This window comes from Cyrtonyx montezumae, unplaced genomic scaffold (assembly GCF_038088225.1).
Source record: "Cyrtonyx montezumae isolate F1298 unplaced genomic scaffold, pur_monq_1.0 scaffold_24, whole genome shotgun sequence".
Taxonomy (NCBI): Eukaryota; Metazoa; Chordata; class Aves; order Galliformes; family Odontophoridae; genus Cyrtonyx; species Cyrtonyx montezumae.
This window is the reverse complement of record NW_027071981.1, coordinates 5,607,549-5,630,866: the sequence shown is the minus strand read 5'-3', so window position 1 is coordinate 5,630,866 and position 23,318 is coordinate 5,607,549. Positions and strand designations below refer to the sequence as shown.

At 39.4% G+C, this 23,318-nt stretch overlaps 1 protein-coding gene across 1 annotated transcript; it reads left to right on the top strand.

Moving 5' to 3' along the window:
* Nucleotides 1-1,254: 1,254 nt before the first annotated feature.
* APLF (aprataxin and PNKP like factor) lies at nucleotides 1,255-19,194 on the top strand. The gene is made up of 11 exons (XM_065739545.1): nucleotides 1,255-1,348; nucleotides 1,908-1,979; nucleotides 3,098-3,261; nucleotides 4,183-4,333; nucleotides 5,661-5,787; nucleotides 7,407-7,579; nucleotides 8,803-9,188; nucleotides 12,511-12,636; nucleotides 15,065-15,111; nucleotides 16,079-16,117; nucleotides 18,249-19,194. Exons 1-11 carry the CDS (start codon nucleotides 1,256-1,258, stop codon nucleotides 18,452-18,454), a joined length of 1,584 nt encoding a protein of 527 aa, XP_065595617.1. The 5' UTR covers nucleotide 1,255; the 3' UTR covers nucleotides 18,455-19,194.
* The last annotated feature ends 4,124 nt before the right edge of the window (nucleotides 19,195-23,318 follow it).

Below are 23,318 nucleotides of genomic sequence, written 5' to 3'. Positions count from 1 at the left end.
TGTCACACTGTCAGTGTTGCATCCATTATGGTTACTGAATGGCGCTGTCTCTTTTGGCAGTAGAGAGCCTCTACAGCTTATTACGATTGTGGCAATGGGGTCTTGGTCTCAGGACTAGCACTCACAGGGAAGCAACATATTGTGACACAGATAGCTAGGAAACACTACCCAGTAATGTAATAAATTGAACTTGTTCTGCTCCCTGTTTCACTCCCTTCTGTATGCATGACAGGTGCATAGCTGACCACTGAGAGGCTGTTAGGGAAGTAGATGCTTCATCCCTGCTGGCTGCCCTGATCAGTGAGTCCTCATTCACAGGTCCCAGAGCTGGGCAGTAGAAATGCAGTGCTGTGAAGCACCAACAGCTCTGGCTGTGCAGGCTCTGTCCCTTGAGACAGATGCTTGGGTTGTTCAGTCACTAGGTGGCTGTCTAGTCCTCTTCTTTCCACTGTGCATTCAATGCGACTTTTGCATTGCAGGAGTAGTGACAGAAAAAGGATTTGGAATGTGCCTCTGATACCTGGGTGCTAAACCCAAAGTGGTGTACAGCTGCTCAGAAGACGACTCGGGTCTACTTCCATCTTCACTGTTCTAAGTTAGGTTGAGGATCGTTTCTTGCCTCAGTTCTTAGAAGGTGAAAATGATGGGGAAATGAAAACTGTAAACAATAATTCATCTTCCTCCTTAATCTTAAAAAATTAAATAAAAATCACTTTCTCTTCCTGTTCATTTTTTAAGACCTTTAAGTCTTGCTTGGGTTGTATTCAACCAACCTTTTAGCACATGAAACGCTTGCTTCATCTCTCTGTTGCTTATTCCCCTCTAAAATAGAAACAAAATAGAGATCCAGTGCAGAGCTTTGTAAACTGTTGTGCAAGAGGTGGAAGACAGGTACATGTGGAGGTCAACCCCTTCCTGCCTTCCTTCCTCCCTGCAGGGAGCACAAGGCCAGAATTCTTTTTATTATTACTTTCTGTTTTTTGCCTCCTTCCTCTCTTTTCGCACCTCTACTGCTTGCAAAACCGCCGGCTAAAATAGGTTGGAGTTAGGTCTAAGAGGAGTAAAGGGGAAGAGGATTCTCCCTCAACCCAGCAGGATACCGTTGCCCTTCCCGCCCACCAGAGCACAGTGCAGGCTCACAGCCAGCCCGCCCCAGGACAGCCGGTTATCCTCAGAGCTCCTCCCTTGCCGCAAGGCGTGCCGGGACTCGTAGTTGTTTGCGCGATGGGGCCGCGCTGAGGGAGCGGCGCTCGGCATGGCGGGTGTGCGGCTGCAGCCGCGCGATGGCGGCCGCCCCGTGGCGCTGCCGCCCGGGGAGACGCTGCTGGGACGCGGCCCTTTGCTGGGAGTAAGTGCGGGCGGGGCCGGGTGAGCGAAGCGGAGCTGTGTGCTGGGCCCACGCAGCTCTGGGGCTTCGCGTGGCTCTCAGCGGGGTGGGCGTGGGCAGCCGTGTTTCTGCACGCGTTGCGTGGCACTGCGTCATAGCGCTGGCAGGCAGGAAGGGCCTTGGGGCAGCTCCCTGTGTGTGCGCGCCTTTGTGGTAGAAGTGCTGGGAGTGTTTTTCAGTATAGCTTTATCTGAGCGTTCCAACTCGGCAAGCTTTCTGGAGCAAAAACACAACCAAATTTCAATTACTAGTTCATTCTTCAGATTCATTGAATCAAGAAAGTTGTTCCTTAGAGCTAATAACCTCCAGGGCTGGGCCACCCACAGCTGGGCAGTAATGGTGCTTAGCAATGAACAGAATAGTAATTAGATGCCCTGCCCTACCGTATGTTAATGAATTAACCAACGTAAGGATAAAGAGTTCATTAAAAAGAAAAAAATAAGAAGCGTGGGTTTTCAGTATGCACTTTTGTATTTTATATCTGGAGTGTCTGTACATCAGTCCTTTATCTCCTTTTCAGATTACAGATAAGCGAGTATCCCGAAAACATGCCATACTGGAAGTGGTGGGTGGCCAGGCTCGTATCAAACCGGTAACTTTAGTCTCTCTGATCATGCCTATAAAGCCAAACTATAGATGTTTGCCTGTGGTTTGAGAGCAGCATTCAGTTTTCCTTGCTGTCTATTCATAATCTTTGCTTTCACATAGCAGTGTCATTCTGACTTCAGATAATATTACCGACGTTTTCATGTAGAATAGTGATTGGGTGAATCAAATAAAGCACTGTGGAGGTTTTGTACATCAGTTTGTAGTCCTGCTTATGCTTTTGAGACAGAGATCCGTTCTCTTTACTGATTTCTCCCAATGTCTGAATTGACAACCTTTGCTCTTGAACAAATGATAGCCTTTTTTTTTCTTTTCCAAACAAACTCAGTTGTTAGAGGGAAGTCTTAATTAAGCATTTGTCTTTTTAATTATTGCAAAAGCAATTCTAATTGTTAACTCATCAAATCTTTCTGTAGTTGCAGTGGATTGAGAACTTGTGCATAGGCCATGCTAAAGTATTTAAGATATGCATGGTTGCTATTTCTTTTTGAACAGAGTTGTGACTGTTTTGCTTACCTGTGCTGTGTGGGCCAAGTGAAGCTGCTGTGGTACCACAGGTTTATCTGCTGGTATCTCTGATTTGGTCCTCATTTATTCCAAAGACTTGGCTGAGCTTTGTAATTTGCATGCCAGTGGCAGTTTGTATCCTACTTCTTCAGTCCAAGTGCTGTTAACTCTTTCATATTTGAGCTGTGGCCCTCTTCTCTAGGGTATGGAAACCTGCTAGAGCTTTGTTGACTCATGCAAAGGTGAATGTATAAAGTAATGGGGAAAACACCAGTTCATTTTAGTTTTATTTTGCATGGCTTGTTTTTATTTTGCTTTATTGGGTTGTTGTGTTTTGAGCATCAAATTGGATTGAAATGTAAGGAGTCAATTTTAGATACTAAAAAAAAAACACTCTCACCACCTAGTTCAGTTAATTGTCCCATCTAGTGTACATACTTATCTTTGTCTTGAACGTTTCAGTATTGCAGCACTGCTGTAGCTATTCCTATGGCATATGCTTTGTATGATAAAGCTTGGTGGGTTATCCAGACGTGTTGTGTGTATATGTGCATTTTTTAATCTGAAAACATGCTAGCTGTTCTTTCTGTCTCACAGATTCATGTAGATTCCTGCTTTTATCAGTCTCCTGAGGGCGGCCAGCTGCTACCGTTGGAAGCACACAAATGGCACTCGTTGAACTTTGGTGACAGCTTTTCCCTGATGCTTGACAAATACATCTTCAGGGTCCTTTCTGCTCAACCTATGGAGAGCACTGAGAGGTATCAATATCTGCCAAATGTGATCCTGTTCTCAATGACAGCTGATTTTTTTTTCCAACCATTAAATAGAGTTTTTTTCACATAGGACCCAATGGGTGATGCCCAGAAACCACCACATCTAGGAGGTGTATATGGCAAGTGGTCTCAATTCTGGGAACGTGGTGTTCTGTATTCTATGTGCTTCAGTGTTGTTTAGTTTACATCCTCTTCTTGGGAAGCGTTAACAGCATTGCATGAAGGTGTTCAAGAGTTGAAAGCAGTAGTTTGATATTATTTGGATATAAATTCAAGTACTCATAGTAACCGTATTTGTACTTTAAATGAAACTTCAGCAACATTCACATCACTGAAAGCTGTTAACTTCAGGAAAAAAAATGGATTGCTGTGTTCTATTATAGGAACAATGACAAATACCTTTAATGCAGCATGAAATTTATATCCAAAAACTCAGGTCACTGGGTCTGGAAAGCCAAATACCTGTTTTGAATTTACAGATGACAGTGAGAAGTAAATGCATGTAATTTGAATTAAAATTTTGTTGCTTCTCATTTCATAAGAAACATGTGGCAGTTTATATTTAGGAGAGAGCTAATACTATAAGCAATTCAAAAATGGATTGAAAGAGTAGCAGATCACAAGCTGTAACTTCAACGTCTGTTGTGGCAATTACTGTTATATACAATGAGCTTAAAAACAACTGAAGCACTGCAGTAGGGATCAGCAATTATTGGAAAATTGCTGGTTCAGAATTCAGTGGAAGGTAGAAAGGCATCTTTATTTCCTCTAAAAATTAATGTAAGAGCGTGTTAGTTTCAGTTTGTGTAATGGAAGAAGTTCAGATCAGCTTCTGTGGTAAAGTAAAAAGTCCACATTCATATTCCTCTTGGATTTGACTACTTACAGGTGATTTTGTTTCCCCAGGAATAACCAAGAGGCTGATGCAGAAGCAGCAGTCGGTGTTTACCCTGCTAAGGTGTCTTGCGGTCTGTCGTTACCTGAGCCAGCATGTTCCACCTCTGAGATGCAAGATAGCACAAAAATAAGAAAAAATGGCTGTGCTTCCACACATCTGGTGAGTGCTGAATCTTTTAGAATAAAATCTAGTATGTGTAAGCATGTGTGTCTTTCTGGTTTTGTTTTTTTTTTCTTGAGAAGTCAACTCCAGCAGACAAAGTTATGTGCTCAAAATATATGTTATTGATTGGATTATATGCTATAGATGTATATAAACTTATTTGTGTTTGTGGTGAGTGTGTTACAGTCATCTGTGCTCTGAAATGCACAAAAATAATATAGCTGTTGCTGCTTGAATATTTTGAGCTAACAGTAGTAGAGCTGAATGCAGCATTAAAGAACCATGTCCAGTTCTGGTCTCTAGTTGGTTACTGTCTGTGAAGGGAATTATCCCAAAGGGAAAAGTAGCAGTTCTTTCAATCAACCTGACAGACTCTAAAACATTTATCTGGAGAAATCTTGTTGCAGATGCCTTGAGCTGGCTGTGAGGGTGCTAGAAGCCTGCTCATATGTATCATACAGAAGCTTTGGAGTTGTGTTGTCAGAGTCTTCACAGACGCATGTAGGTAGCTCTCCTGTTCTTGTGTTGTTTTTTTTTTCTTGGTCCTGTCCAGAAAAGCAGTGTTTTTAGTGCAAGCATTGTGTGTTGTTTTTACTATTTCTGAGTAAAATTGCCTTCAGACAGTCTGATAAATTCCCTTAGCTCCATAAACTATTTTTCCTAGAGCTTCTGTTGTGTATCAAGCATTGTAGTGCTTGCTAAAAGGGACACTTTGAGCAACATTATCACACTGTAGGTAATAACTGAGTACAATGAATGAAGTGTCAGCCTTTACTGGAGTAGAGATTCCTAGAATGGATATGTACCTTTTAGCAGGTAGTGACAAACTGGTGGGATTTCTTTCAGTAAATAAGTGTGTATTAAATGTAAGGGTGGTGTATTTAACTTCTTACAAACAACATTTAGAGTGTGATTTCTTCCTGAAGAAAGAAATAGAAAGGATGCTGGCAGAACTTTTGAAGTTTTTGACAAATGGGCATTTGTTGTTTGTTAAACACATTTTTTCCTGTCTTTCTTTGGAAAATACATACCAAGGTCCTAAAAAAGCTGTTCTATGAAACTTTTTGTCTTCAGTCTTTCACATGTTTATTCCAGAGGGCTGAGCAACTTTGTACTGAATGACAGCTTCTATAATTTCATTTCTTTGAGTGATTAGAAACTTTTAAAAGTTTCAGGCAACAATCACTCTCTGAAAGGTGGTGACCCAGGCTGTGTTTGAAGGATCTAACTGATGACAAACTCGTGTTCTGGTTTTGCTCTCTCTTTTGTAACTGAAGAGTAAACTGAACTGGTAAAAAGTACTGAAGAGTAGGCGTTGTTCCAGGTTCCTTCTTGTGATGATGATGAAAGTGAGCAGTCAAAATCTGTCCAGAGGAAGAGGATTCTTCCATCGTGGATGCTGGAAAAGGACCTCCTGGTTCCCAGAATTTCTGAGCCTATAGTGAAAGAAGGTAAGTTTGCAGTGTAGTATGTTTGCATACCAATATCCAGTGTACACTGATGTGTATTTTTGTAATCTATATTTCTAGCTGGAGAAAGTATCAGTCTGTTAGCTCTTTTTTCTGTGTTCTGTGCCTGGAAAGAGGCAGAAACAATTCTGTTGTTTCCTTTGTCATCAGGCATATGGATATGACTGAGCTCTTTCTGATTAGTTGCTTTTTCTGGTCTGTTGCTGTTGTAATTTAATTTTATTTTTTATGCTGGCTAATGCTGTCTTTGGACAGCAGAGCAGTCTGATGTTCTGGAGCACTTTCCTTTAAATGTTTCAGTTTTTCTTAAGAATATGAATTCTAGATAATTTCTGCAGTTTGTTCCAGGCCTTCTCCATGTTAAAGATCCAATCTAATCCTTTCTTATTCTGTTTTTTCTGATAGCCCAGGTTTTAAAAGTGATGTTGTCTTTTCTGTAGGTGGTGGGTTTTTTGAGAGAGTAGAGTGTTTTGGTTTTTTTTGTTTAACTGTTACTGAGTCTGACTTGATCAATTATTCCAAAGTTTCTTTCTAGGAAGTGCAGTTCATGCAGGATGTGTTTCCTAGCTGTGTACCCCAGAATATACTTGAGCACAGGGTCCTCATAGTTTTCCATGATACAGAGTGCCCCGAAGAGGCCCAGCATTCACTCTCTGTTAGATCCTGGCTGGTGAAGTATAATTAGTTCACTGGGCAAGTGTTGATGTACGCTGATTCTGCTATGTCATGATTTATGAGTGTGTATACGTTGATGGTCTGAAATGTCATTTAGTGGGAAAGTTCTGTAGTAAAGAGCCCTTCTATGTTTTGTTTACCATCTGGCATCATAAACCTGGTCTTGTGTGGGACAGTGATTGTACAACGTCCTGGTCGCCAAATTGGAGAAAAATAGATTGGATGGACAGAACATTGCTGGATAAGGAATTGTCTGGATGGTTGCACTCAGGGTTGTGATCATGGGCTCAGTCTCCAAGTGGAGACCAGTAAAGGGCGGTATTCCTCAGGGATGAGTGCTGGAACTGGGGCTGTTTACCATCTTTGTAAAGTAACATGGACAGTGGGATCGAGTGCACCCTCAGCAAGTTTACAGATGACACTGAAAAGTGCAATTGACATGCTGGAGCAAGGGTGTGGATGCCCCCTCCCTAGAAGCATTCCAGGCCAGGCTGGACGGGGCTGTGAGCAATCTGGTCTAGAGGGAGGTGCCCCTGCCCATAGCAGGGGGTTGGAACTGGATGATCTTAAAGGCCCCTTCCAACCCACACCATTCTATGATTCTGTGATTTGCAGAAAAGGAGCTGGTCAAGTAATTGTCAGTCGGACTGATAGTGTCAATCCACAGGATCCTTTGTCCCCTTTTCCATCAAATTTTCTCTTTAAATATCTGTTTCAGACTAAAGCAGTTATTAGTCCTCTAAACAAAGTCCAGTTGGGTGTTCAGGAAGTGGAGAAATTCCTTGAAACCATGCATGCTAATGTGCTGTGTTCCTCATGGCTTTTACTCAGTGTTCTACTTAGATGTAGCTTTAAATTTCCACTGTGTTAAGGGTTTCACAGTAAAAGGTTGTGTTCCAGAAATACCCTCATTTTTTTCTTTCAAGGTGGTAGAAACAAAAAAAGCCACAGAAGGGGAGAAAGTAACATGGAATCTTTGAAATCAGAAGTAAATGTGCTGCAGAGGAAAAGATTGGCTTCTGAAGAAATGAAAGAGAATTTTGAAGATAAAGAGCAAGATGAGGAGGAAGGGAGATGTGAATCCACTTCTTTATTCCAGGTAATGTTTTGCTCTTAACAAAACTATGATAGTTCAAAAATCAGAATGTAGTTGACAGTGTCATAGTTTAAGCTTGGGTCTAGGATTTAACTGTGTGTTCTGCTTGTGGTTTGTAGTGTTTGACACTTGTTTTTGAAATGCCAGTTCATTGGACAGCTCTGTAGCAAGGATCCTGGAAGCTTTGAGACTTGGTAATGAGTGTTTTTCTTGCTTCCTTCTTGAGACCTGGGATCTGTGAATGCTCCTTAGAAATACCATACTTCGAGCTTTACAGCAAGAGGTCTGGAAGATGGGCCAAAGTACAGCTCTCCTAGTTTCACTTGAAGTGGCTTGGAGCATGGTTTGTTTTTCTGAGAAGTCTTTCTGCAGTTAGGTGCTAGATGATGATACTGATACAAGGCAGCCGTGGACTGTTACCCAAAGTAGTGCCACGCTAGTTGGTTAAATTTCATGTCTGAGACACTTGTATGAGTCTCATTTTTTAAATCAACAGCTCAATGTTTCTAACTTCTAACATCAGAACTGCTTGGATCTGTTTCAGGATCTGAAAAATACTATTCACTTGTATGCTTCATCACTTTTGATGCTGAAAAACACATCTGTGGATTGTTTATTGATCTTACGTTACTGAACTTATCTACTTAGGGAGAGTTTGAGTTTACTTGTGGGTACTTTGAGCTTACTGCTTGGGGGTAGATTTGATGTAATGTAATATCTCTTAATCTGCAGACATTTTCTGGGTGGTGAGCTCTGTTATTGACTAGGAATGTTAGTACTAGTGAGTATATAGTGGAAGCCTTCTTTCTGCTATTAAATTTCATACATTTTTATTTAAAGTGCAGTAAAAATTGCCTTCTGATCTCTGTAGGAAAAAATAATTATGACTTTTCTATCGCTGGCTTGTGGAAAAAAAACTCTGAAACGCTGAAGTGTGATTTTGGTTTTGATAGCAACTCTTCTGCTGTCACGCTTCAGCTGCTGTAGGTGAAGTGAGAGCCTTAACTCATCTGTAGTGCCAGCCAGCCGCCAGGTGGCAGTGAGGTCACACACATGCTAAAACGAGTGCTACCTGTGCTGTATGTAGCAGCTAACTGGACTTTGAAAGCTGGAGACAAAGGTTTTGGAAACTGGAATGACAAACTAGGGCAGGGTTTGACCTTACTGGTTTTAATTCTGTAGAGCGTAGATTTTCAGGTCGTTCAAAATGTAACCTTGTTCCACAGAATGCGTCTGCATTTCCTCTTGAGTGTACCATGGGAAACATGGAAAGAAATGGCGAGACTGAAACAAAAAAACCTGGAAGTTCTGTGGAAAAAAGTGACAGGCAGCTGCTTAGTAAACGATCTAAACCAACAGCTCCAATCTCCAGTAAGACAAATAGACTTGAGGAATCAGAAAACAAAGGACTACTTACTTGTTCTACAAGCCAGCAAGCTCCCTGGGGCAGGACTTCACATATTGGTGCCCAGGAGGGGGCTTCTGAGCCCAATGCAAATCTGGATTACAAGACTGAGGTTTCTTACTCAACCAGAAGTGCTGAGGCTTCAGAAGGCTCCAAAGAGATGAAGCATAAGAGGATGCCTTGCATGTATGGAGCAGGCTGTTACAGGTAAAGCAAAATTAAAACAAACTTCAGCCAGTATATAATTGCGAAGTAATTTATTAGCTGTGGAAGAGAAAACATTGAAGTAATCACAAGGTTTGATTTTGAAAAAAAAATCTTCTGGTAAGCATGGGACTGATAAAATTCTTCTGAATTGATTTGTTTCTTAAAACATAAGAGGAAGAGCAAGGTGGTCTTGTTAGTTGCTAATACAACCAAGGAAGGGATGAAGCACTTCAACGTGGGAAATAGAAAACAAGAGTCCATTTTAGAAAGAGAACAGATTAGCAAACCTATACACACCAGCCAAGCACAAGTACCAGCAAGGAGAAGAGATGTAAGTGGTGCAAACCCAACGTAGACCCTTTAGGTTTGTTTTATTAGCAGTTGAAAGTTTTATAAGAGAGTTTTAGTTACTGAAGTAATTGCATGCCTTGTGATTTGAACACGCAAAATACTTTTTATCTGTCATCCCTAAGTAATGAAGTATTATGCATATTGCAAGTTGGCCAGCCAGGTTTCTTATCCAGCTTGTGTTCACTGCCCAGAAATACAGCACAGCATACCTAGAAACTCCATGTTAACCCTTTTCTGGTCCGATTCTTTGGTATATTTCAAGTGAAGAGCATTTCTTTTGTTCTCCCTCTCTAATGCTCTCCTTTTGGTGATTGAAGATACATTGTAAAAGTCTTCTGTGAGACATGAACATCCAGTGAAGTTCCACAACATCAGTAATCTGTGTGCATTCTCTTGCTAGTTTCTTTTGCACAGAAAGATTTGGTGCCATGCATTGTTGCATCAAAGGGGAGATGCAAAGCGAGTGGTGGTGTTGAAGCTGGCAGTGAGCACTGCAGCAGAAGGCAACTTTGAGGTCTAAACATTTACATACAGTTAGAATTACAGGAGATAAGGCTAATCTAGGAAGCATTCTGGTGGTACTCAGGAAGCTTGGATGTTAGTGAGAGCAAGCTAGCACGAGTATATGTTCAGTGTGTCTAATGCCACCGGTAGCAGCATAAATGAAAAGCTGCAGCGTTAACGACTCTGTTAGGAGTCCTTAACAGCTCTGTTAGGACCTTTAGCTTCTCCTGGTCATTACATCCTGCATACCTGTCGCTCTTGCTTTGACCTACTGGTGCTGCTCCCAGCAGTACATCCGGCCTTTGTGTGTGAGCTGTAGTAGCCAAAATCTCATCAGAAGTGGAGTGTGTAGTTTGAGGAGTACACTTCATACAGTATATTTAGTTGTAGCAGATGTTGTGCTCTTATAGATCCAACCTCAAATGAATGAAAGCCTTAGTGAAAGGGAAGAGATGTGCATGTCAGCTTTAGATTTTCTGCAAGAAGGGCTGTTGATACGAGCTGTGCACATCTCTGCTTATATTTGTTTTGCTATCATTGGACAACTCCTAGGAGTGGAATAAGCACAAGTTATCCGGGTAAAGGTAAGATAAAAGGTGTTTGTACTAGTTCTGAGCATCTGAAGTACGTGTTTAAGATGCTTCACAGGTAACCCATAATTCAAGGACCATCATCTGCTGGCCCAAAGAAGTCCTGTTCCTATTAGAAGATACATCAAATCTCTTTCCTTTTTCTTCCTTTTCCCTTATTCCTTTGGGATTTGTTTGGTTTGGCTTTAAAGAGGAGGAAAATCCAAGTTCTGTTGCTCAAGTAGGTTTTGAAGAAACATTTTGCAAGGAAAATGTGTGTATTTAAAATACAGCAGCTTGTCTAAATGACAGCTATTAGGAATTCTTTCCTTGGTGCAAGTAATGAAATTACATCTCTTATTCTAGGAAAAAGTAGAAAAATGAATTCACAGAACATTAGTTGCTCCCATATCCACTTGAGGAGATTAATTATGTCTTAAATGATTTTTGAATTCTTGCAAATAGTGTTAATAAGTTAGCTTCGTGCATTTAGAAAACAGAGCAAGTAAAATGGTTTGGTTTCAACTCATTTATTTTTAAATGGGAAAAGAAATGGGCAGCCAGCTCCATATTGCCTGAATTTGATTTAAGAAGTGATGTTCTCTGAGAACTTGCAGTAAATGACAAGTAAATGCAACCCTGCAGTGGTGCCTAGTGAAACAGTATTTACTTACCCACAGCTTGCAGAAGTTAACAGCAAAGATCAGGACAAGAAGGCTCTCACCTTTGTAAATATGTTCAAGGGATGCTGTAATTTTTATTTAAATAGCTTGTTGAAGAGCTTAGCTGTAGTTCTTGTGTACTCAAAGGAGTTAGTATTATAAGTCTGGAGTGTTTTCTGGATGTCTTTGGGGAAAATCATTTGTTAAAGTATCTCACATGCCTCACTTTTAAATGTTATACTTGAAAAAAGTATCTTTTAAAGAAATCATAGGGAAAAAGTAAGTGTGCCTCTGGTAACATTAGGTTAACTTTGGTGTCATTTTTGTAGTGTTTATTCTTTTTATCCGTGTCCTGAAATCACAACTCATTTTTCTGTGTTCATTTTAATATCACTTAGAAGCTTTATAAAGCTTTAAGGTTGGTTCTTAGTGGTGTTTATAGGTTCCTTGTCTTGCATTGTGTGCATTGCAGCCTGTTGACCAGAAGCAGTTACAGACAGGTTGGTTAAAGACCATTTTGTTCACTATGTCTTGAGTCCTTCTGTGTGAGTGTTGTAGAGCAGAAGGGTGTTTATGCCAGAGATGTGCTCTTACTTTGCTGATTCAACTACGTGCAGAGCTGTTCTGTCTCGTGGTACAGCTTTATTTCCTTATTGTTCAGATTGTGATGTCATGTAGCCAAGGCAAACTGTACAAACTGTAACTCAGTAGACATGTGGAGTAACGTGACACCATTTAAATATTCAAGTGAGTAAGAAGTTGTATGCATAACAGAATGAATAATTGATACAGGTTGTCTGAAGCAGATACATTATCCTCTGAGTGTGCGTGTGGTCTTTATTACTGCAGTGGTTCAGTTGCCACACACTGACCCCTCCAACTCAAGCTGAGGCTTCAGTAGTAGTTTCTGTAACTCTTGTAGAGCTCCACATGGTCATAACTGAGCAAGTCAGCCTCTGAGTGGGTCTGATGCCGTGTGATTACTTGAGGAGATGGTGCATGGGTTGGAGATCTTGAAACTTGATACTGAAGGCAAATAGGAACATTTCTGTTTCAACATCCTGTGCAGCTCATGCTGAGACAGCACCTTCCTTCTGTTACCCTAAAAGTCTTACGTGCTGCATAAAGTCAAGTTGGTATTTACATAATGACAGAAAAATAAGTGTAAATGAAAAATAAGTGAATTCTCAGAATGAATAAGTGAATTCTCCATATATATATATTTGTCTTCTGCAGGAGGAATCCCATTCACTTTCAGCAGTTCAGTCACCCTAATGATGATGATTATTATGAAACAGATACTGTAACTCAAGATAACAATGATAATCGTCCTGAATGCCCATATGGAACTGATTGCTATAGGTAAGAAGCACTGTATGGAATGGCTTTACTTATTTTACAGCGTAAGTCTTCTCTGCAGTTACAAAGTGACACAAAAACAGAGAGACTTGAGTTAAATCTTGAGTGTAGCATATAATTATGGCTCATTTTCATGTCTTGCTGCCTTCTGAAATTTACTGTGGGCAGACTGCTACCTTCCAAGTGGTAAAGTCTGTGCAAAATGTTTTGGTAGTGATTTCAGCCTAGCAAACATATATTGTTAACTTCTGGAAACTATTCAATAACATAGATTCACCTTTTTTTAACTTGTCAAAGAGCAAACTCTTCTTTTTTAGGAACACTTAAATTATTGCTACATATGTTGCTTGTGATACATCATTTTTAGTTTAAATTTTGATAAAGCATATTTTGAGACTTTATTCAAGAACTCTATTTTAATTAGTATTTGATTTCCTAGAAAGCATGATTCAGGTTGCAGCAATGAAATCCAATTTGTGGTTTACTGCAGCGCAATTTCTTTTAAGCACTGCTGATTTTCTGAGAGATTGTTTTATTCTGGGTTTTTTTTTCGTCAATGACTAGATTTCTAACATAGTTCAGTTAGAAGGGACGTACAGAGATCACAGCCTGACCACTTCAGGGCTAATCAGAACTTAAAGCTTATTATTAATGGCATTACCTAAATGGCTTTTGAACACTGGCAAGCTTGGGGTATCAACCACCTCTGAAGAAAGCCTGTTCCAATGCTTGACTACCCAAACAATAAAGCATTTTTTTCCTAATACTCAGTATTAATGACTACTGTATAGTTGACTATTTGGACAGAAGAATATATTTTGAGGAAATAGCTCTTCCACACAGGCATATTGAAATTTGTAGCTGCTGTTAACAGCGCTTATGTTTGAGCAGGAACATTTTCCACTATCTCTTCCAGAAAGTACAGATGATTCTAAAGAATGTGTTCTGTATGAAACACAACAAAACAAAGCTTGCTTTCAAGAAAAGGTGATAGGTGTAGCTAATAAAAGAAAAAAAATAGATTATCTTAAATAAAATAGTTAGTTAGAATGAGTTTCTTATCTTGGAATGAGAAATGTGTGTTTCTACCACTAATGAAATTGCCAAGGTGCATTTCAGCAGCACAGTGGATACTGAGTACAAAAACAAAACACAAACAGGTAAAGACACTCTCTGTGCTGTGTAAGTTAATCAGTTCTTAATCTGTGTAATTATTTCAAGGCAGAGGCTATGGGACACTTGTGAATCAATACTAATTCTTGAAACCTATTGACAGATGTGGTTGAAGTGCTTGAAATAATTCCAAATTGTAGCTAACAAGAAAAGAGAGCGGAATCAAGAGAATGATCTGAACACTGTGTCTTAAGATAAGATCTAATGGTCTGATACTGGTGATAGCAGTAAAACACTGAAATAGGCAGTTCCTTTTGTTATTGTACCAAGTATTTTGTAGGAAGAAGTGTTTTCATTTTTCATTCAGGTAAATACAAGGTGTGTTGGCAGTCCAAGAGTAATCTGACTTGAAATTTTCTTCCATTGTCCTAATGCTATTTTTATTTATTTATTTTACAGAAGATGTGAAAAGTTGTAAATTGAACTGCAATAACATACTGCAAAAATGAGTGATTGTTCCTGTGGTCTCTGTGTGATCCTTCAAAACAGCAGTTCTTTCCAAATCCATTAATTTCCCAAACTGTTTTATTAGATTTATTATATATTGCAGAACATGGAAACTACACCTGGGTCTTTCAGACGTGTGATGTGTGTTGTACTTAATGCATCAGAAGTTACATTTTTTTATGATAGTAAATAATAGTGAATAGGTTCAGGTTTCACTGTGTTGAAGTGGTGCATGTTATATGACTTTGGAAACTCATCTCAGTTTTGTTCAGCCAGCTATTTTCTTAATAAACAATAGAAGCTCATTCAGTCTGGTTTTTCTTACACCTTCCGTTCTAAGAGGAGAGACAGCCCTGAAGTACTGATCAGCAACTTTCATTTTAATGAACATTGCTTAATGAAAATTGTTTTCGTGGCTGTAGCAGGGATGTAAGATAAAATATTGTGCAACAGAACAACATGATGTGAAAGGTCTTAATTCTGTCCAAGTCTGTAACAATACCTTAAGACTGAAAACTGTGTTAAAGATAATTGTAAATTCTAGAATGCTATGGTTGTATGATAATATCATTTTCATACAATTGTACAATTTTATGATTAGATTTGATGTTTCTTTTTCTTAGGGTTTTCAGATAAAGGGTGTGTGTATAGGGAGGAAGATTGTGTTGAGGATTCAACTAACAAATCAGTTGATTTCTTCTTTCAGGTGTTTACCTTTTCCTCATCCTGTATGCATAAAATACCAAGCAGTTCTGGGCCGTTTGTGTATTGAGCACAGAGGCAAATCATACTTATGTTTTCTTCTTTTCAGGAAAAATCCACAACACAAACTTGAATACAAGCACACTGTACCTCCAGGTAAGCTATTCTGTTTACTTAAGGCTGTATATGTGGAAGAATAAACCAACAGTGGATACAGAACCGTGGAATAAAATGCTTTGAGCTATTAGATGTGATAAGTGTTGTATTTGCAGCTTACTCTGCATTGCATTGCACTGTTTCTCTTTGGAAACTGGAGATCTTGCCATTGTTTGCAATGAGGAAGATTGGCTACTTCATACTTGCACTCACTTTTTTAAATGTTTTTTGACTGAAGCCAGACAGGCTGGATCAGACAACTTACCTGGTTTTTATGCTCTTGTATTTTGCATATTAAAAGTGCCATGTGGCAACTGGGTATTTCCATGAGCATAGGAAGTTTTTTTTTTTAAATGAGAATTGAATGGGATATGAATTTATAAATAAAATATAGTACAAATATGATATATTATCAAATCTCTCCCACCTATTCAGAGCTGTATTAAGAAAATGAAAGCAGGGAATATATTTCAGTAACTGTCACAAAATAAGGGGAGATACCTGCTTATATTTGGTGTGTTCTTAAAGAATTCAAACAGGTACTTCATGGATTTTTTTGTACCTTTTTGATTATTGGACTTCGTTGTTTTGGGTTTTTTTTTTTTGATAATGATAATGTACTTCACTTAAAGAATTAGAATTGTGACATTATTAAGGTGTAATTTATTGAAGTAACTGTAAAATATTTAGATACTTCAATTTGGGATCGAAAAAATACCAGTCTTAAAAACATTTTACTTGGGGAAGGAGTGGTATAATTGCAAGAAAAGTTTACCTGGTGAATCTCTCAGGAATCATTCAGTACAAAATACTTTTTGGAGAGCTGTGTAATAGGGGGGATTTTTTATGTTTGTGAACACAGCATAATCACTGCAGTGTTTAATAGGTCAGTCACTGTAGCAGCCTCTGTGAATGACACTTCTGCTGGCTTGTAGTCTGTTCTCATTAATAAATTTCTTTTCTTTAGTAACTGAAAGACAGACCCAACAACGAACTTCCAAGAATGGTGAGTGTGTTCTAATTCTGGGAATGGACACATCAGTGTGGACATAACCTGTCTGCTTAAGTTTTTTTATACACTTAATAGTGCTGGAGATGCTTGATAATATTTACCCTAAGAGAAAATCATTGTTTGTTTCAGTTTTAGTAAAACCCTGCTTGCTTTTTCACAAATGAGAGAGCTGAGATTCAATGTGTGCTTAGCTTCCTGGATGAGCATACCTGTTCTTCTCTGAAAGCAGGCAGGATATCATCTGACTTTTTACATTTGAAAAATGAGGATGGTTCTGAGTTCATAAGCTACTGGTGTTCACACTGCATGTGCACGCACAACTGGAGGACCTGGGGATGTGACCTGAGGCTGCTCATGGTTAATATAAGTTGGTGATCTCAGCTGAGTATACAGCTGAGGAAAAAATAAATATTTATAACTTCATATGAAATATAATAATACAAATTGCTCAGCAGACTTTGTTGCTAGGTTATCTTTAGATGAGATAAAGGAAATGACAGAGTCTGGGAATAAGACTGTACTCAGCCCTGGTGAAGCCACACTTCAAGTGTGCCAGGGAGGTGGTAGAGTCGCCATCCCCAAGAAGCATTCACATACTGTACTGAGGGACATGGTTTAGTGGGAAATACTGTTGATAGGTTGGACAGGATGACCTTAGAGGTGTTTTCTAACCTTGACAATTCTATGATTCTAAGAGGAGTGGAATATGTTTTTACTCAGAGATGTGGCTTAAGGGCAGAACAACACGATCAGAATATTAATGCGGTGTAACTAATGAGCAAGTGTGGGCATGTAAGAAAAAGGAAGATAGCGTAAACTTACAGAATATGAGTTACGCATGTCTATCAAAACCAGGAAACAAAGAAAATAAACTTGTTGAATGCTTGCATAAATAAGAGATACTGATAAACAAGAGAAATGCACTGCTGCCATGGTCGTTCCAGTGCAATGCTGCTGCCAAGACAGAGCTTCACATGGCAGAGTTGGTTTAAATGGGTAAATTTGCCAATGTATTTGAGCAATTAAGTAATGCTGAAGGATATCCAAAAAAGTTTGGGAATGTGATGCAAACTGCATCCATTTCTTGAAAATAGAGGATTTTCATCTTCGATGCCTGCTAGAACAGAGTATTGTGAAATACTATGAAAGCAGAAGGCAGCTTCATCTTGAAGAGGTAAGTTTTTTGAGGTAGATTGAAGACATAAAATTAGAAAACTGCATAACAAAATAGACTAAGTGAACTGGGAAAAACATGCAGGCCGCATTCCTACATTCCTACACCGGGAAAGAGGTGTTTAGCATTTCCTTAACCCTTGTTCAAAGAGGAAGCGTAAACTATCCAGCATGGATCTTGGTTGAGACCTTGGGATGCATCATCTAGCAGATTGTTGTCTTTTACTTGACGCTTATGAAAGAAGTGGACAGGAAATAAAAGCCATGTAAGATTATCAAGGAATTCTGTGCAATGAAGGGTAATCATATTTTCTTAGCTTTTTAATAGCAGTTCCACAGAAACAGGCCTTGGGCTGTAATAAGTGATACTTTAATGTGCTGTGACTGTATTTCAAGAGCAATAGTTATGGCAAGCATTGATAGTATTGTTGTGTTTCATTAACCAAGTGACTGTAGATTAGCTGTGTAGTACTTTACATCTGCCCAGAATGGTGGTTGTCTTACCTGGAGGTTTTTATGGGCTATGGCATTGTGAAAAAGGCTTGGATCCCAGAAAAGAGCATCAGAAAATGTAACAGATGAGGGGAACATCAAAAGTAGTATAGCATAGGATAAAAAATGTTTGGAGAAGAACTATGAAATAAAACGTGCTGTAACAAGTAATAAATTGCAGATTTCGCTATAAAAGGGGATTTGGATTAAATCCATTAAATAAAACTTGAAGTGATCAGACACTTCAGTGACAAGTGATAGAGCTCTGCAGTAGATGTCAGAGAGAGATGAGACTGTTCAGTTTTTCATGAGGATTTTGTAAATCTAACCAGAACTTGTCAGAATTAGGTAGGATTCTGTAGTTGTTTCTTTACCTTCTTGGGATATTTCAACTAGACAATCTGTAATTAGTTTTATGGCTGTGATTCATGAATATGTTACTACATTTTTGTCTTTCCAGGAAAAAAGGGTTTGGAGGAAGACAGTGATAATGATGGTGAACTAAATGAATATGATCTTGATGACAGCTTCATAGATGATGAGGAAGAGGAGTGTGAACCTACTGATGAAGATTCTGACTGGGAACCAAGTTCAGAAGAAAAGGATAATGAAGATGTTGAAACACTTGTGAAAGAAGCACAGAGATTTGTTAAGACTAAAAAGTAGCTGCACTGAATAACATTAAGAATGTCCAATCCAGTTGTATTAAAATTTGGATGTGCAAGAAGAGGAATTGCTTTTGAAAACTACTTTTTCCTCAGTGATATAGGAACTATGGGGAGAGTTTAACGGTGGTGAGGGGATTCAGCAAAACTTTTCATGTGAATTTCACATTTTTTGTTTTATCAAGTGGTGGAGTCAAATGCTTGAGCTCTGGGATTGTGTTATGTGTCATCCTGAAGTAGGACTTTGTAAGACAGAACTTTCACAGCTATTTTGTCTCCAACATCATTAGTCTGGCAGTATGAAATACAATTTTAAAGGTTTATAATGCTTTATCTCTGTTTGAAATAAATAGTGATGTTGGAAAAGTCTTCAGATTTACTGAAACACAATACAGACTGCATTGAATAAAGAGAAGCTAGGCTTCAGCCTGTGATATGGAGGCATGATTCTTGGCCATCAGCAAGGAAATCTGTCTGAAGCATTTTACATGTTCTTTTCAGTTACTGAAACCTTAATTTTCATTAAATACTTGTCTAAATAACTTCAGTACATCTAAGTGTACTTAACCTCTGATGATGTCCCTGCACGAGTTATGGTTTATTTGCTCTAATGACATTACCTGTTCAATTACATGTACATCTCTGGAGCTGTGTTTGGTTCACAAAAAAAGCTGAAATAAAATGACTATTTTTGCACAATTAAACTTATAATATGCTATGAGGGGAAAAAACCTGGTTTTTTTAAAGGCTTTGTTGGAAGATCCTGCCTTCATTGTGTTCACAGATTTAGTGAGCTTAAGTTAAAATTCTTAATGTGTGTCTGGACAGATGATTGAAGCCATATTAATTTGGGTCTTCTCTTTCCTTTTTGAAATACATAATACAGAAGTTCAGCAGGAGCACCATTCTTGTGTGACTTTGTGAAATTCTTCATAGTAATGGTTGAATAATAGATACCCAAATGCACTTTGAGCGTTTTAGTTGGGTGATGAAATGCTCTCTGCTGGTGAACTTCAGGGAGTATGTATTCCAACTGATCAGTTTTCTGTGGCACAATCCCAGTGTGAAGAAAAATGCTGTTGTCCAGGGCTTCAGAAGAAGCAGATATTTGTAGTAATTTCCTACCTCTTTAATATGCTTTGGCAGATTTTTAATTGTTTTTATACTGTTATATCTTTGCTTGAGAACACTGAATGTCATCATAGCAAACTCTACTATTCAGATCTGTATTCTGGCAATGTAATTTTTTTGTGAAGCTGTCAAGAAGTTACTTAGAATAAATGGGATGTTACTAGTTTGGGGCTAATTTTGGATGCACAATAATAACTTGCAAAGTGTGACTGCAGTTTCTCTTAAAAAAAGTAGATGCTGAAAATACAAACGTTCATTATAGGCAACCATTCAGGTTCTGCTGATCAAGGACTTAGGTGATGTATACATGTGCAATCATGAAAACAAGTGTAGATATGATTCTTGGGTTTGTGTGATAGGTGAAGACTTACTACTGATACTTCAGGAATAAAGAAAATGTAATGTCAAAGGCATTGTGTAAGGGTAGAACCAAGTTTTCTCTGTTTAAGTGTATTTTCCTGATATTTCTTTTGGCCTCAGTGTATGCTTTTATTCTAGATGGAGAATTTTGTAACTGCAAGATATTTGAATATTGACTGAAAGTACTGACTTAGCGATACTGGTAAGACTTCTCAGACACTTAAGACACTAAATGCCAAGTTCTCCTGTGTTTTCAGTCAGTGAGGTATGCACTAAAATTCAGTATTAATAGTTTTATCATTAAATTCTCTCTGCCTGGAATTTATTCTGTAAATATAGTAGTACTGCTCTGGGCGGAACTTCAATCTGAGTGTGTGGTTTGGTTTTCTTTAAAACACCTGAATGAAACAGATCTTCTGTCTTTTGCAGCCCTGTTCTCCTCACTGCTCTACTCCATACTAGGCTGATGCTTCCTAATGTTGAAGATTCTGTGCAGTGCCTGTAAGTATAATATATTAAACAAAGTGGTCCATGTTCCACTGAAGTAGTTTCACAAACTTTAGCCTAGTCGTCTCTTCCTGGCACAACTGCTTGTATGTTTGCACTGCAGACTGTTTGAGATGGAACAAATCCTGTAACAAAAATGGTTGATTTTAATCAGAACCACTTGTCCAGTCCATTTTGCTGTATGTATACAATAAGAACAAGACGGTCTCTTTTAGTCTGGTGTTGCTTTTAGCTTGTTCACACCTATTAACAATTTTGGTCTAATTGAGACTTCAGAAGAAAACAAATTCCCTCGGGTCCGTTTTGGGACAGGTACTCTTTAACATCTTTGTCAATTATATGCTTTTAATCCCTTCACCTATCCTCAGCAGGCTTGGTGGTGACATCAAGCTGGTAGTATAGCTGATATGACAGATGGAAGGGATGCCATCCAGAGGGTCCTGGAAAAGTGTGCCCATGTAAACCTAGTGAGGTTCAACAGGGCCAAGTGCAAGACGTTACAGGTGGGTCAGAGCAATCCCAGATGTGTATATGGATTGGGAGAACTCCAGATTAGCCCTGCCACAAAGAACTTCATGGGTCCTGGTAGTTGGAAAACTTAATGTGAGCCAGCAGTGTGCAATGTCTGTTGGTCTTGTGGGCTGCAACAGAGGAGGGGTATCAGCAGAGCAGGAGAGGTGGTTGTCTATTCTGCCCTCAGGAGGCCCCATCTGGGGTACTGTACTCAAGTCTGGAGTCCCCAGCTCAGGAAAGATGTAAAGCTTTTGGGATTGATCCAGAGGAGAGACAGAAAGATGATGAGAGGGCTTGAACATCTTGCCTATGAAGAAAATTTGGGATTTGATTTAGTAGTAGTTGGGTAGGGATAGTGATAGGAGGATGGTTGGACTAGATGATCTTGTAGGTCCTTTCCAACCTTATGAACCTATGAAAGGTTGAGGGAAGTGGACTTTAGCTTGAAGAAAGCTTTGGGGAAACCTCATTGTGGTCTTCTGGTATCTGAGGGGAGTTTATAGGCAGGCGGGAGGGAGATTCATTGCACTGATAGTGAAAGGACAAGAGGGAATGGCTTCAAATTGAAAGAGGAGAGTTTAGGCTAGAGGTTATCCTGCAGCTTTTGATGTTTTCTTCAGACCACCACTCTTAGAAGTCCTGAAGACTGTTTTCTTCACAACAGTGCCCTTGAGAAGTGTTATCTTATGCAGCCTTCGGTGTTATGTTCACCATCCACCCCTTCAGGGGTTTGTTTGTTGTGCAGATCTGCTCTTCAGATCAGCACCATTGAATCGTGCTTCACCATGTAGCTTTCGGTGTTTAATTCACTGCATAGCCCTTGAGGAGTGTTTCAAAGAGCAGTCCTTCAGGAGTGCTTTCTGAGCAGCCATTTATGTGTCCTTCTTCGTTCAAGTTTTTGCTGTTTTCTTCATTGTGTAGTTGTTTGTGTTTTCCCCAGTCCACCTCCTCTAGGAGTGCTTCATCCTGCAGCCTTTGGTGTTTTCTTTATCATGCAGATACTGCTGTATTCCTCACCACATGGCATTTGAGGTGTGCTTCACCAAGTGGCCCTTCAGTCATAGTTACTGGGCGGGTTTTTGGTGTTTTCTTCATCACGCAGCTTTACATCTTCCTCAGATCTCTGCTCCTGAAGAGTGCTTCATCCTGCAGACTTCATTGTTGTTTTTTAGATCATTGCTCTTGAGGAGTGCTTCATAGCAGAGCCTTTGGTGTTTTCTTCAGATTACCATCACTTAAGAGTGCTTAATCATGTTGTGTTTCATGTTTACAATGCTGTGTAGGGTTGATTTTGTTGTGCAGCCCTCAGTATTTTTCACTCGGTGACCTTTGGGATGTGTGCTTAACCATGTGTTATGTGCTTCTCCTTACAGGTATGGATAAAGTTGAGAATGTTGATCATGAGTGATTAAAACTGAATCTGGAGCAGATGCTACTTTGCTGAGTAGCCTTTTCCTGTTGGGCTGGTTGTGCCTTGCTTGTGTGGGTGCAAGTACTTTTAGAGCATTTCTTGCTACTTGGGAATATCTGCAAGGCCTCGTCAGCAAGGTGGTGGTTATGAGCAGGTAAATTTTCAGAGCCTTGGGTTGGGTATGCAATGCTGCATAGTAGAGGCTGCAACTGGAGGGTGCTGTTGCCACAGGAAAGGCTGTCACACTCAAAGCAGTGGGAACAGAATTGAAGTTGAGCTCCTGAATAGATCAGTTCTCATGGAAATTTCATGTCTTGACTATTGCAACCCACCCCAGTCTTTCAAGGCCATCCTCCTTTGGTAGAGGAGCAGTGGTTGTGGTTCCTTTCCTTATTTCTTTACTGAAATACTTACTTATTCTCTGTGCTTTTTTTGCTGAGAGTAGCTGCTGTTTTGTCTCTTAGCCATTCCTTTGTTCGTTCTTTTGTTTTATCACTTCATTTTTTAATTACAGCAGTTTCTTAGTTTTCCTTTCTTTTTTTTTAACAATCCAGTTTGATCGAGCAGAGAGTACATTTTATGTCAGTAATTCCTCTAGGTACAAAATGAGAATGAAGTGAGTGTATGTGTGCCGCCTCGCTCTGCTTTCTGTGGTAACTACTAACAGATACAAAGAGCGCAATAGCACTATTTGATAGAAGAAATGCTCAGCTACAAAGCACTATTTTTCAACATAGTCACCACCATTAGTTGTGCCTTTTTGCCAGTGATAAGAGCCTGCATGCTGTGGTTGCAAAAATCTGCACAAGTGGAGGTGACCTACTATTGCCTCTGCTGAAATGCACCACATACCACCACACTGTACTCACATCCACTGTAAACATTCAGCAAACATCAGTGAATGTCAGTAGGTGCCTTTTTTTCTGTATGGAGGAATTCAGTG

What these genes read in the sequence shown, in the direction of transcription:
- APLF (XM_065739545.1), top strand. Translation starts at nt 1,256, where the DNA reads ATGGCGGGTGTGCGGCTGCAGCCGCGCGATGGCGGCCGCCCCGTGGCG. An exon ending in GACGCGGCCCTTTGCTGGGA is followed by an intron (nt 1,349 to 1,907) that starts GTAAGTGCGGGC and finishes TCTCCTTTTCAG; the next exon opens with ATTACAGATAAGCGAGTATC. An exon ending in GCTGTGCTTCCACACATCTG is followed by an intron (nt 4,334 to 5,660) that starts GTGAGTGCTGAA and finishes GCGTTGTTCCAG; the next exon opens with GTTCCTTCTTGTGATGATGA.